The sequence below is a fragment of the Vulpes lagopus genome, chromosome 16 (assembly GCF_018345385.1).
Source record: "Vulpes lagopus strain Blue_001 chromosome 16, ASM1834538v1, whole genome shotgun sequence".
NCBI lineage: Eukaryota > Metazoa > Chordata > Mammalia > Carnivora > Canidae > Vulpes > Vulpes lagopus.
In genome coordinates this window covers 51,515,187-51,528,972 of record NC_054839.1, presented here as the reverse complement: position 1 = coordinate 51,528,972, position 13,786 = coordinate 51,515,187, and the positions used below count along the sequence as shown (strand labels likewise).

Below are 13,786 nucleotides of genomic sequence, written 5' to 3'. Positions count from 1 at the left end.
TGTTACATTTAAATTAAAAGTTTAGTTGGAGATCAGGCATGGTTGCATCTAAGTGCTCAGTGTCATCGCAGCCTTTCTTTGAAAAATGTTGGCTTTATATTCAGGCAAGCACTCCCAACCTGGTGGTTCATATCCCACCTCACATCTTTTTAGCTCAGCAACTCTAATGGAAAAAAGAAATATCACTTTCTAAGTAATTACAGAAATAATCCTGGGACCTGATGCCCAATGGCCCCTGGTTGGCCAGAGTTGGGAAAAATGTACTTACCTGAAGCAATCACTGGGACGATGGACTGTTTTAGTTTGGCTAAACCTGGGTCATGTGGCCATCTTAGCACCAAGGGTTGGAGCATCTATCATAACTTTCTCACATGGATCAGATTCGGTGAAGAGGTGATTTCAAAAAGGAGAATTGGCTACTGAGCAGGAAGAAACAACAAATAACTTATATGCCCTGATATATCAGTTTTGAAATGGACTCAAGAAACCAGTTTTGTTCTACATGGCTGCACCCTGTCCTGCGTATTACTCAATGAGTCTCTTATTGCAGAAGTCTCACATAATATACTAAGTTCCATATACTAAGCTTTAGTAAGTTTTCTAGTTTAGAATTCAGATTATGCAGAAGTGGCATATAGTAGTGAGACCCTCAAAATATTCCACAAATAAAAATGAGCTCCTTTCATATAGTAAGCAATGTACTGGAAACAGGGATATACATTTGATAAAGACATGGTTAATACCTGGAAGGGCTCATAATGGAGGTAGGAAGTATGCCTTTGAACAAATAAATCACAACATTATAGGCAAAGGCATATTATAAAGGACACAGTTGGCTTTTAATATCCACAAAGTGGTAGGCATTGGGTTTTTTGCTCTTCCCACATTTTCTCACTTAAATCTCAAAGAAACCCCTCAAGGTAGGCATTATTCCCTAATGAAATTGAGATTTGTAGAGATAAAATTTTTTGTGTTTGGTCCATTCAGCTGGCAAGTAGCAGGAGACTTGGGGAAATCCTATTGGGAGCATTGTACTTTTGTATTTGGGGACACTGGGAAAGTGTGATCATTCTTTAAGCCATCCAATAACTTTAGAATCATTTATTTTTTATATCTTCTCCATCCCTTAGAGCTTATCTGTCATGAAGTCCTACCTCTTCCTTTGCAACGTTCTTCAGGTTCTCACCCTATACTTCTTCCAACTCATTGCTCAGGACTTTAAATCTTGTACTTGGATTGCAGGGGCCCTGTGACTGGTCTTCTCCTTTGCTTCCAGTCTTTCTTTAATTCATTCTGCTACAGGTAGATTTTGAGGTGGGCAGGAGTTATATACCACACTGCCTCAATCATTTATTTGGCATACATTTATGATAAGTAAGTCATTGTGTGGGATCATGGTTTAAATCTTCAATTAAAAAACAATCTGTTTTGAGGATTTTACTAATGTTGAGGGAAGGCAATTGACTACCTTATTTATCACAATGGAATATACATCACCAACTCCTTGCTCCACAAACCTCAATGCTTTCTCACTGCTGCCTTAAAAGTGTTTAAACTCTCATGTCTCCTCAGGCAAAGAAAACAAAAGCAAAATTAGACTAGTGGAACTATACCAAAATAAAAAGGTTTTGCTTATAATTAACAAAATAACAAAGCAACTCACTGAATGGGGAAAATATTTTCAAGTGAATTATCCAAAATATATAAAGAACCCACCAAACTCCCAAATAATCTGATTAAAAATGGGCAGAGAACCTGAGTAGAGATTTTCTAAAGAAGGCATACAAATAGTCAATAGATGTATGAAAAGATGCTTGACATCACTGATCATCAGGGAAATGCAAATCAAAACCACATTGAGATGTCATCTCACGACTGTCAGAATGGCTAAAATAGAAAACACAAGAAACAACAAGTGTTGGTGAAGATGTGGAGAAAAAGGAACCCTTGTGCACTATTGGATGGGAATGTAAATTGGTACAGCCACTGTGGAAAACAGTATGGAGTTTCCTCAAAAAAAAATTTTTTTTTCAAAAAATTAAAAATAGGGGCACCTGGGTGGCTCAGTGGTTGAGCACCAGCCTTTGGCTTGGGTCATTATTCTGGGGTCCTGAGATCAAGTTCCAAATCAGACTACCTATGGGGAGCCTGTGTCTCCCTCCACCTCTGTCTCTGTCTCTCTCCGTGTCTCTCATGAATAAATAAAATCCGTAAAAAAAAAAATTAAAAATAGAATCACCATATGATACAGTAATTCCACTACTAAGTATTTACAAAAGAAAATGAAAATGCTAATTTGAAAAGATATTTGCATCCTCATATTTATTGCAGCATTTAATCCAATAGCCAAGATATGGAAGAAACCCAAATATCCATTGATAGATGAATGGATAAAGAAGTGGTATATATATACAATGGAGTATTACTCAGCCATAGAAAAGAATGAGATCTTGCCATTTGCAACAATATAGATGGACCTGGGGGTATAAGGCTAAGTGAAATGCCAGTCAGAGAAAGACAAATACCATATGATTTCACTCATGCGGGGAATTTAAGAAACAAAGCAAATGAACAAAGAAAGAATAAAGAAAAAAGGAAGGAAGGAAGGAAGGAAGGAAGGAAGGAAGGAAGGAAGGAAGGAAGGAAGGAAGGAAACTAGACTCTTAAATACAGAGAACAAATTGGTGGTTACCAGAAGGGAATTTGGTGGGAGGATGGGTAAAATAGATAAAGGATATTGAAAGTTCACTAACCATGATGAGCACTGAGTAATATATAGAATTATTGAATCATTACATTGTATACCTAAAACTAATATGACACTGTATGTTATACTTCCATATGTATTCAAGAGTTGAGATTTAATAAAAATAAGAATTTCTACCCCTTCAAAAAATAATCTGAACTCTTTAGCTTAGAATCAAGGTTTTCAACTACATCACCCATTCAAACTCGTCCCTTAGTGTCCTCAAATCACCTACTCTAACCAACTAGTCTATTAGTAAAAGGCTCTGGGCCTCGGCCTGTCCTTCTTCACAACTTGTTCACATGATTCCCAGGTTTTATTTGTCCTTGGCAGTTCTGGCTGCCTGTGATTTCACCTGGAAAGTTGGAGATCACTTCTTTTTTACACTTGATGTAACTTTCTCCATGTCATTTAGCACTTGTGACCTTCTCTGAACACTGATGGTTTTATTTATTTATTTTTCTTAGCTTTCAAGTATTTTCTTCTACAGGGCTGCAAGCTTTAATGTATCACCAATAGTTGATCAAATATTTGTTGATAAAGCCCTGAAAGTGCTCTGACTACTGGGGGACATGAGCTTCTGTGTAGAGTAGGAATAGAGAGGATAAGCTAAAAAGAGAGATGAAGCTAAAATAAGGCAAAGATAAAAAGTTGCTTCTCAATTGAAAAAAAAGATTCTATTTATTTATTCATCAGAGACACACAGAGAGAGGCAGAGACATAGGCAGAGGGAGAGGTAGGCTCTCCACAGGGAGCCTGATGCAGGACTTGATCACAAGACCCCAGGATCACGACCTGAGCCAAAGGCAGACGCTCAACCACCAAGCCACCCAGGCTCCCCTGCTTCTCAATCTTTATTCTTTTATTCTTCTCTTGCTTTGCTATAATCTCTGGTGGGGGAAGCATGTATCCTCTCTATTGGGTGGCAAGAATGCAAAGTCTAAACCTTGAGCCAATGATGAAGTCAAGTACCAAAGTCAATTTCACTGGCTCACTTGGGGTTTGAGGCATCCCTGAAACAAAAAAGGTAAGATATTTTGCTTTATTCATTGATCTAATGTCCTTCATACAGCTAGACTAATAAAATCACAGTTTAAAGACTAATTTCATGTAGTATCTTAAGATTATATGGTTTTGATGATAATCTTTATTAACATAATGATCCTATGGGAAACTTTTCTAGGTAAAGATTATATCATTTAAATCTTTGTTTTATGTTAAGGGGAATTTGTGATTAGTGTTGATACTCTATCACGGTTCCCTCTGATTTTTTCCTACGTTAAAGCACTTAAATAGTTGATAAAATATCATTTGTTCTTACACAGTGCTTGTAGACAGTATTTTGGCTGACTTCAGGGTTGAATTATTTCCCCTGAAATCATTTGACAAAAAGGACCAGCAATTTGCTGATAACTTTTCTTATAAACGACTGCACAGTCAAGGCATAATTATACATTGATTATACAATGGAGTAACAGGAATGAGATAATAGTACTTCTTATGTGATAACTTAAAACAATTTCTCCATTTTGGGGGCTCATACGGCTGAAGATTAATTTTAGTTTTTTTTTAAGGTATGATTTTTAAGAAGGAAAAAAGGCTGTTAGGTTGATTTGTTTTCTTTCAGTCTTACTAGCTTCAATTTCTGGAACTTAACTCCTTGAAGACAGCAACATTGCACTTGATAATATTTTGCTCATTCGTCTATAGGATGTTTGTTCAGTTGAGAAATGAAAATGGGTCTCAGTATATCACATAGAATGAATTTGTTCTAAGTGGCAGAAAAAGTGTTTCCGGGCCAAGACAGGACATTAGTTCAAGGTCCTGTGAAAGTTGATGATTACTCGGATGCGTGGACAGCATGGTCTATGGAAATTTGCACATTAGGGACTTTCCTGAAGTTTCATTTCCTCCCCTGCCCCCAACCTATGTTATTCGTTTCATGTAATAGGAAAGAGGAAATATGCAAAGGCACAGACACTATTCTGAATTGGGGGACCAATTTTTTCCCCTGTGTTTATGATGAAAATTAGTTTATGTACAATGTGCTTTAATGTATAAAGGGACACACTGGGGTTAAGTGCTCAGCAAAACAAAACAAAACAAAACAAAACAAAAAACCTTTCTGGAAATGATTAGAATAGAATGCAAATGCTGTTTTATAGATCTGGTTTCCTGGCATTTTGGGGCAAATGCTAGTATATTTGGTACTTTTGTTTTAGAAACAAAAGTAAACTGTAGGGAGTTTACCAAAAGCCTGCCACCTTTTAAAACCAAACTGAGCAGGAAGACCAAATTGCTTTCTTCGCAGTTTGGTCTTCTTGTGGTGGTGGTAGTCCTCTGCTCCCCTTGTTTGTTTTGCTTTATGTTGGATGCCAACAGAGATCAAAACTACATTTGATGGACTTATAGTTTGGCAATATGCTGGCAAATGGGAAAACAAGCAGCATAAACCAAATTTCTGCCACAATGCTTTTAATATTGAGACAGATTTTTATCTAACAGAGCCAACAGAATGGAACATGAGAGCACCAGCAGCTCAGGGCTGTAAACACAGCTTCCTGATGACACATCCCTAGGGGGACAGATCATACAGTTTCTATATTATTCGGCTTGTCACTCTACTGGCACAGAACTGATTTTTGCCTCAGAAAATGTCTCTTTCCTGAAACTCCAGCTGTCCTTCATTCATAAAGCGGCGTTTTAATAAGGTGGTTGTTTACTAGGGAAACAATGCTAATGTTAATAATGAATCACTAACCATCTAGCATATTCCTTATCGTAGATGGTCTCCTCGCTGCCAAACAGCTGGAGGAAAAGTGAGGAAAAATGCAATCAAGCATTTAAACATCATAGCTAGATGTTTCCAAACATAAGTGTCCAGATGTTTAGCATTGTGGAGGTAATGTGTTTGATTGCTTGCCTTTTTCATATTTTATCTGGATCTTTTGATGTTCTGTAGATAGAGTCATGACTATTCTTCATTTTCAGTATGCTGAGCAGTTTTGCTCGTCATGAATAGCAATAGTAATGCTGAAGACTGGCAGAGGCCAAGCCTGGCAGGGATTGCTCGAGAGGAGGGAGAAGAGGAAGAAATGAGACTCAGACTATGGTTAAATGGGTCCCTCTCCTGGCTAATGTGTATGGAAGCATGTGCCTTTTAAAAGACATGGGCTGAGTCTGTTTTCATCCTTCGATTAAGGAGAAACTAGGAATTAAGAAGTTGGATGTGGGGTTAGATCCTCTTGTTTTCCTTGAGACCCAGAGGCTGAATAACCAGGTCCTCTTTAGGGATACCCACTTCCAAGGAAGAATGCTGTTTTTATGCCAGTGAGGGTACAGGCTTAAAAGGAATCTGGTCCAGCTAAACTGTAAGTAGAGTTGTTGTCTCCCTTAGACTGATGCCTCATCAGACAAAATAACAAGCCTAAAGTAAACAAAATGAAGCACCTTCTCCTTTTAGGATCTCAGAGAACCCAACCCAAATCAATTCATGCTTCCTACTGCAGACTTCTCCAACATTGGGTTATCGGTACTTATAATTAGACTCATTTTGCTAAATGCTCCACTAAATTAAAACCCCTGAAAATTAATTATCTCATCAAAGGTGGCTCAGTTTCAGAACTGGATTCAAAGATGCTGGTGCTAAAATAGATGCAACTCCCTCCTAAGAGTGAAAGAAAAAAAAAGTCGTTTACTGACATGTCCCTGCAGGAATCAATAACATTACAGATCATGGAGAAGCCAAGAATAGCCAGGGCATATTAATAACTCAGTCTGTTCACTGATTTTATTCAAGATGACTGGTTAAAGAATGCTGCACTGATGATGACTCCATGGCATGAGGAACAATGTCATCATTAACATGTGGACCTTTTAGCATTTAGAGCATTTCACACAAAGAGAACTTAACACAAGAGTATTTATCGTGCTTTAGACAGATGGTTTAATGTTTTTTTAGCCTTCAGCCTATCAGGCCACCCATGGCTTTCTTCAGCCAAGAGCTTTTAAAAAATAATTGGTCTATAGCAATATTCTAACAAGACTGACTGCAGTATATTTCCCTAAATCTTTTTCCTACCCTTAACTATCCCTTATAGTGGCTTGTGGTTGACAAACCTCCCTGACTGACACCGATTCTTCACATACAAGTAATTACTGACTCCTTTTAGGAGATGAAGGGGCTGGAATTTCATCATTAATGGTTTCTTTGCTACGGAAAAGCTATTTAGAAATGATTACTTTGGAAAACAGTTCTTCCCTGATTAGACACTGCCTGACTCTGGAGAAGCTGTTCCCCTAGAATCTTTCAATACAGGAAATGATACCCCAACATAGATGGGTAACTGTGGGTGGCAAAAGATGCATATAACCGTTGGTTTAAAAATGGTAGAGAAGAGTAATTGTATCTCTGTCTGAGGAATATGTAAATGTGTTTAGGAAGTGATACAGAGGCTGCAAATTCTCTGTTCCTACCATCAAAGTGGAATTCAAGCAGAGTGGAAAAAAGCAAGTGGGATGCATCCTGCTAGTGCAAACTTCTATGGGGATATTCATGACCCCCTGCACTGCTCTGGCCACTGTTCAGCTCCCCAGGATCTTCTGTGAGCTCTTTTAGGGGAACAACATGACCCAAAACCCAGAGACTCTGCAGATTGGCTCGGATGGATGCTTATTTGCACATTCCTCTCTATGTAACCTCTGTGATCGGGTTCAGAAGAAGCAAGCTTAGGCCTGAAGCACAAAAAAGCGATTACACAGCAGAGAGGGTTTAGTGATTAGATATATTTAGGAGGGCAAGTATCTCCTGCCTGCCTACTCAGGAGGGCATGAGGGGCTGCAAGTATCAGTGCAGAACCTCCTGTTGGCTTTTTTCTCCTTGAGGAACAAAGATGGCTTGCTGGAGGCTCAGATTTTCCGCTGACACTTTGTGCTGGACCAGACTGGAATTCTTGCTAGTTCTGCAGCTGCAGCTGGTGTCCGAATCTTGCATCAAAAATGTCAATTTCCGCACCTATGAGGAGGAAGCCCACCGCACCCATATCAGCCTTCTGGCTGTGTCCTGTTAGTTCCCAGCCCCAGGTACCATGACAGTTTTCCCTTTACAGCTCTTCAGCCTCTGCTGGGTGCTCTCGGTGGCCCAGAGCAAGACAGTGCGATACAGCACCTTCGAGGAGGACGCCCCCGGCACGGTCATCAGGACCCTGGCCAAGGACCTGGATATGAAAGTGTCCGGAGACACCAGCTTCTGCCTGATGAAGCAGTTCAACAGCTCGCTGCTCCGCGTGCGCGAGGGCGACGGGCAGCTGACCGTCGGGGACTTGGGCCTGGACCGCGAGCGGCTGTGCGGCCGAGCGCCACAGTGCGTGCTGGCCTTCGACGTGGTCAGCTTCTCCCAGGAGCAGTTCCGGCTGGTGCACGTGGAGGTGGAGGTGAGGGGCATCAACGACCACGCGCCGCGCTTCCCCCGGGCCCAGATCCCGTGGAGGTGTCCGAGGGCGCGGCCGTGGGCACGCGCATCCCCCTGGAGGTGCCGGTGGACGAGGACGTGGGGGCCAACGGGCTGCAGAGCGTGCGCCTGGCCGAGCCTCACAGCCCCTTCCGCGTGGAACTGCAGACGCGCGCGGACGGCGCCCAGTGCGCGGACCTGGTGCTGCTGCAGGAGCTGGACCGCGAGAGCCAGGCCGCCTACAGCCTGGAGCTGGTGGCCCAGGACGGCGGCCGCCCGCCGCGCTCCGCCACGGCCGCCCTCAGCGTGCGGGTGCTGGACGCCAACGACCACAGCCCGGCCTTCCCGCAGGGCGCGGTGACCGAAGTGGAGCTGGAGGAGGACGTGCCCGTGGGCTCGCTGCTGCTCAACCTGGACGCGGCGGACCCCGACGAGAGCCTCAACGGCGACGCGGCGTTCGCCTTCGGTGCCCGCACCAGGCCCGAGGCGCGCCGCCTCTTCCGCCTGGACCCGCGCTCTGGCCGCCTCACCCTGGCAGGACCCGTGGACTACGAGCGCCAGGACACCTACGAGCTGGACGTGCGCGCCCAGGACCGCGGCCCCGGGCCCCGGGCCTCCACCTGCAAGGTCATCGTGCGCATCCGCGACGTCAACGACAACGCTCCGGACATCACCATCACCCCGCTGGCCGCCCCGGGCGCACCCGCCGCCTCTCCCTTCGCCGCGGCCGCCGCCGCCCTCGCCCTCGGGGGTGCGGACGCGACCTCGCCCACCGGGCCCGGGACGCCCGAGGCGGGCGCCGTCTCCCTGGTGCCGGAGGGGGCGGCGCGCGAGAGCCTGGTGGCGCTGGTCAGCACCTCGGACAGGGACTCGGGCGCCAACGGGCAGGTGCGCTGCGCCCTCTACGGGCACGAGCACTTCTGGCTGCAGCCGGCCTACGCGGGCAGCTACCTGGTGGTGACCGCGGCGTCGCTGGACCGCGAGCGCATCGCCGAGTACAACCTGACGCTGGTGGCCGAGGACCGCGGCGCGCCCCCGCTACGAGAACGACAACGCGCCGCTCTTCACTCGGCCGGTCTACGAGGTGTCGGTGCGTGAGAACAACCCGCCCGGCGCCTACCTGGCCACGGTGGCCGCGCGGGACCCGGACCTGGGCCGCAACGGCCAGGTTACCTACCGGCTGCTGGAGGCAGAAGTGGGTCGCGCGCCCGGGGCGCCGTATCCCGCTAAGTCTTGGTGGACCCCACCACGGGGGAGCGGCGCGCACCGCGATGCTCTGACCGCGAGGAACCGGCCAAGTTGCAGCCGGAGCTGAACGCGCTCGACGGGTGGCTCTCTGCCGCGCCGGGGCCGGCTGTGCTGTGGCTACCTGTGCAGGACCAGGATGACCACGCACACTGCCACTGTCTTCAGTGGCTCAGCGCAGCTGCCTCTGACCCAGGGCGCAGTGCTGGGCTACTGGGTGACCCGCCTGCAGACCAAGGCCCCGACGGCGAGCTAACTGCGCCCCGGGGTGCTAGCGGGTGAGCTGTCTCTCCAGCGCCGCCTGTCCCCACAGCCCACTGGGCAGCCGACGGCGGTCATCGTGGTGCTGGATGGAGACCAGCCGGCTCGGTCCCGCGCTGCCACTTTGCTCCTGGTGCCGACGGCCTCAGCGCCACCTGGCGGAAAAGTGATGCTGGTGCCGCCGCCGAGGTCGCCGGCGAACCGGGGAGCGGAGGTGGGGCGGGGGGGCGCCCACCCACCCAGTGCAGGGAGCTGGGGCGGCACAGCTTGGCTACCCTGGCGTGTTGATCGGTGTTTTGGGCAGCGGCTGCGGCCTTCTGGTGGCCATTGCCACCCTGACTTATGCCAGCCAAGGCGAGGCGAGGACTGGGAGGAAGAAGCCCCGTGAGCACAGCTGGAGCAGATGCTGCGCAAGGAGTGCCCAGGCTGGCCCGAGTCCTAGAGCGCAGGAGGCCGACTCTGAGGGCTTCCACTGCGGTTCTTCAGGGAGACACTTCCCCTTTCCAGTTGTGCGGAGGCCCAGGAGGGCAAGGCTGCGGAGACTTCCCAGTCCGGGGATGGTGGCACGTCCTTTGCTCCTGGCTCAGGGAGAGGAGAGGGATCTTGCAGGAGGCCCAGGGGGACGACCCTAGCTAGCAGTCTTAGTGTCCTCATTTAGGAGATTTCCATGCTGAGGGCGTTATGAAAATTCAGGGCCTGCCCAGGTTTGGGACTTCAAAGGACTAATTTTTCAGGACTTGTTTATTTTATTTTATTTTTTTATTTGAGAGGAAGATTTTCTTCACAGATGAAGGCAGAAGGAGGCACGATGGTCATGTAGGCCTGGGTCTGTTTCTGCCCCTGGTAACTTCCTTGTGGGTCCAGTTGGAACATCTCCCTGGTGCTCCGGGTTTAAATGCTGTCTTCCCGAAGCACTCCCGGTGAGGGATGTTGTTTCTGCTCGGTCAGTTTTGATATCTGAGTGTGAAATATTAACTGCTGCTCTCACCCCTCTTTTTAAATAGGATTCAGGCCCAGGTCCTCTCCGTGCCCCATCCCTGCGTGGAGAGGATAAATCTGCGAGTTTAAGGTAATTTCAGAGTATGTATCGTTCTCTCTAAGCACTATGCTTGACGTTTTGTACATTTTTATGGAAAACAGAGTGGTTCTGTCCTTTTCATTCCCAGTACACATTCAAATCCAGATGAATTTAGTGTGAAAGATAACACAAGAGGAGACAGTGAATTGAATGATAGCAATTCTGATATTAGTAAAGAGGGGCCTTCAAGAAAGCATCTTTTTCAGTGATTGCAAAGTGAGAGGGTAAGTTCGGACCTGCGACTTTGAAGCTCTTCCTCAGAGTCATCATAATTCTGTATGCCTGAGTGAATTAAAAAAAAAAAAACTAAACAAGTGGTCCCAACTGTGCCTTCATAGAGGGGAGTATGCTGAGTGCTGCTGAACAGAGTTAACAGGTTTTTTTCTTCCCCCCAACCATTTCTTATTTAGCTGGTTCTACATATTTTAAATACATTACACTTACTGACTTATTTATTCCCCGTAAGAAGAAATCCAATGAAGTAGGAGACTGAGGCACAGAGTTTAAATAACTTGCCCAAGTGTCAGAGTTAAGATCTTAGCCCAGGAATTCCAGCTGTAGATTTCTTCCTCTCAATCACCTATTAAGCTGCTTCTATTAATGCCAAAAAGATTAAAACACCAAAAAAGAAGAATTCTGTGGTTAGTAATGCTAAAATAATTTCATACTGTAAGCACTAACAAAAACTTCCCATATGTAGGGATTTCAGAAGTGGAAAGCATACGAATAAATTTTTCATAGGCCAGGATGCTGCTTGCTGGGAGCATATGAATATGTGGTTTTGTTTGGCTGCACTTTGTTTCAAGAATCTTGCACCCACACAACATCATGCTAGTCAGTCTTACTCCTACAATGCTTGGGAGTTTTGTTTCAGGTCAAAATCTTTGTAATGGTGTCTAGTTCTATGGGGAGAGTCAATTATGAACTTTGTGTTAGTTTCCATGAAAGTGGGCACTAGATCGTTGGCCCCTCAAATAAGATACCTTATTCTCAAAGATGAGTCCTAATGGTATGTCCCAGTGATTCAAATATCTCTTCACATTATGGATATTTTTGTCCAATCTGTGTTTAGTTCCTTCAACACTTTTTTTTTTTAAAAAAAAAAACAAGATGACTTCTAGAAGCATCTGCATCCTGGTCCCCTTATGAATATTCTTTGGTTTGTAAATATCTTTCCTAAAATTAGACCCTTAGAGTTAGATACAGTACTGCAGAACCAGCCTGTCTCCTGAGTTCCAAATTAATATCTCCAGTTGCCTATTCAACATCTCCGTTCGGATGTCTAATAGACATGCTGTATGTTCAAAACTGAAGTCTTGATTTCTATCCTACAAGCTTGTTCCTTCTCTCATGTTTGTATCTCAGTAAATGACAACCCTGTTTACTTAGGTGCTTGCCATGGCCACATCCCTGTGTCATTCTTGATTCCTACACTCAACTTCCTACACTCAACCTCAGCCCATCCGCAAATCTGACTGGATTTACTTTGAAAATATATCCCAATCAGTGCTCTTCTCACTACCTTCTTTGCTGCTATCCTACCCCAGGCACTATCATCTCCTGCCTTGATAACTCCAAACTGGACTCTCTGCTTCTATACTTGCCCTCTTCCAGCCTGTTTTCCAAATCAGGTCACATAATTCAACTCTCTAAATTTAGATTCCTCACTAAAAATGAAATCTAAAAATCCTCATCATGGGGTCCCAATTACTACTGCTGTGTAACAACTTGTGACTCAAAATGTAGCAGTTTAAAGCAACTATTTTATTATGCTCATGGGTCATTTTGGACAGGACATAGCAGGGATGCCTTGTGTCTGCTCTAAAGTGTTTGAGGCGTTAGCTGAAAAGATGTAATGGCTGGGGGTGGGATTCATCTGAAGGTTTAGACGCATGTCTCGCATGTGGATTAGGATTATTTGAAGTCTAGGATTACTCACTCCGGGGTGGGAAGCAGGGTCTACAATGTGCCCTTTATAGGCACAGCAGACTTAGGAAAGTCACATGGGGGCTCAGCGTCGCAAGCATGAATGTTCCACTAGATAAAGCAGAAGTCACATCCTCTTTTATGATCCAGTCTCAGAAATAATATAGTCATTCATATTCTCCTGGTCTGAGTAGTCTTAAGCCTACCCAGATTCAAAGGGAAGGGACAAAAGACCCCTTCCTCTACATTGAAAAATTATTAAAGACTTTTGGGCCGTGTTTTAAAAGAAGCCACACACGACCCATAAAGTCCTATATTATCTGCCCCCTGGTTGCTTCTCACAGATGACTTCTTATCACTCTTCCCCTTGATAATTTATTTATTTATTTATTTATTTATTTATTTATTTAAAAATTTTTTTTAATTTATTTATTTGTCACAGAGAGAGAGAGAGAGAGAGAGGCAGAGACACAGGCAGAGGGAGAAGCAGGCTCCATGCACCGGGAGCCCGACGTGGGATTCGATCCCGGGTCTCCAGGATCGCGCCCTGGGCCAAAGGCAGGCGCCAAACCGCTGCGCCACCCAGGGATCACCCCCCCTTGATAATTTAGATCATTGTTTAGGCTCTCTTGTTTCTTGAATAAACCAAACATATTTCATCTCAGACTTCAGGGTCTTGCTGTTCCCTCTGCTCGGTTTGCTCTTTCTTGAGATATCCATAGTGTCTCCTTCTGCCTTCATTTATGGCTTTGTTCAAATGTCTATCCTCTCAAAGAGATCTTCCATGCCTCGAACTGTTTCCCCAACTGTCACTCTCCACCTTGCTTTATTTTCCTTCACATTATTTATCACTGCCTGACGTTACTTTATGTGTTTATCACTTGTTCCCTGTTGAATCATCAAGCATCAAGTATGTACTGAAAAAATGACTGACTGACTGACTGAATGAATGATTGAAAGGTGTAGTCTAGCCAGCGTATACATCGCAACTGTATGACTATTTCTTATAATCATATTGCATTTTAGATTAGGTAAATTATGCTGTTTTTTTTAGAAGTTCCATTGTGCTGCTTTACTTTCT

The 13,786-nt window shown here is 45.1% G+C and overlaps 1 protein-coding gene across 1 annotated transcript in view; it reads left to right on the top strand.

Moving 5' to 3' along the window:
* The window catches only part of PCDH8 (protocadherin 8), a 33,348-nt gene extending 23,259 nt beyond the window's left edge, over window positions 1–10,089 (top strand). The window contains 5 exon segments of the mRNA XM_041731060.1: window positions 7,816–8,221; window positions 8,224–9,235; window positions 9,237–9,396; window positions 9,399–9,587; window positions 9,754–10,089. Coding sequence (XP_041586994.1) covers window positions 7,816–8,221; window positions 8,224–9,235; window positions 9,237–9,396; window positions 9,399–9,587; window positions 9,754–10,089 — 2,103 coding nt within the window.
* The last annotated feature ends 3,697 nt before the right edge of the window (window positions 10,090–13,786 follow it).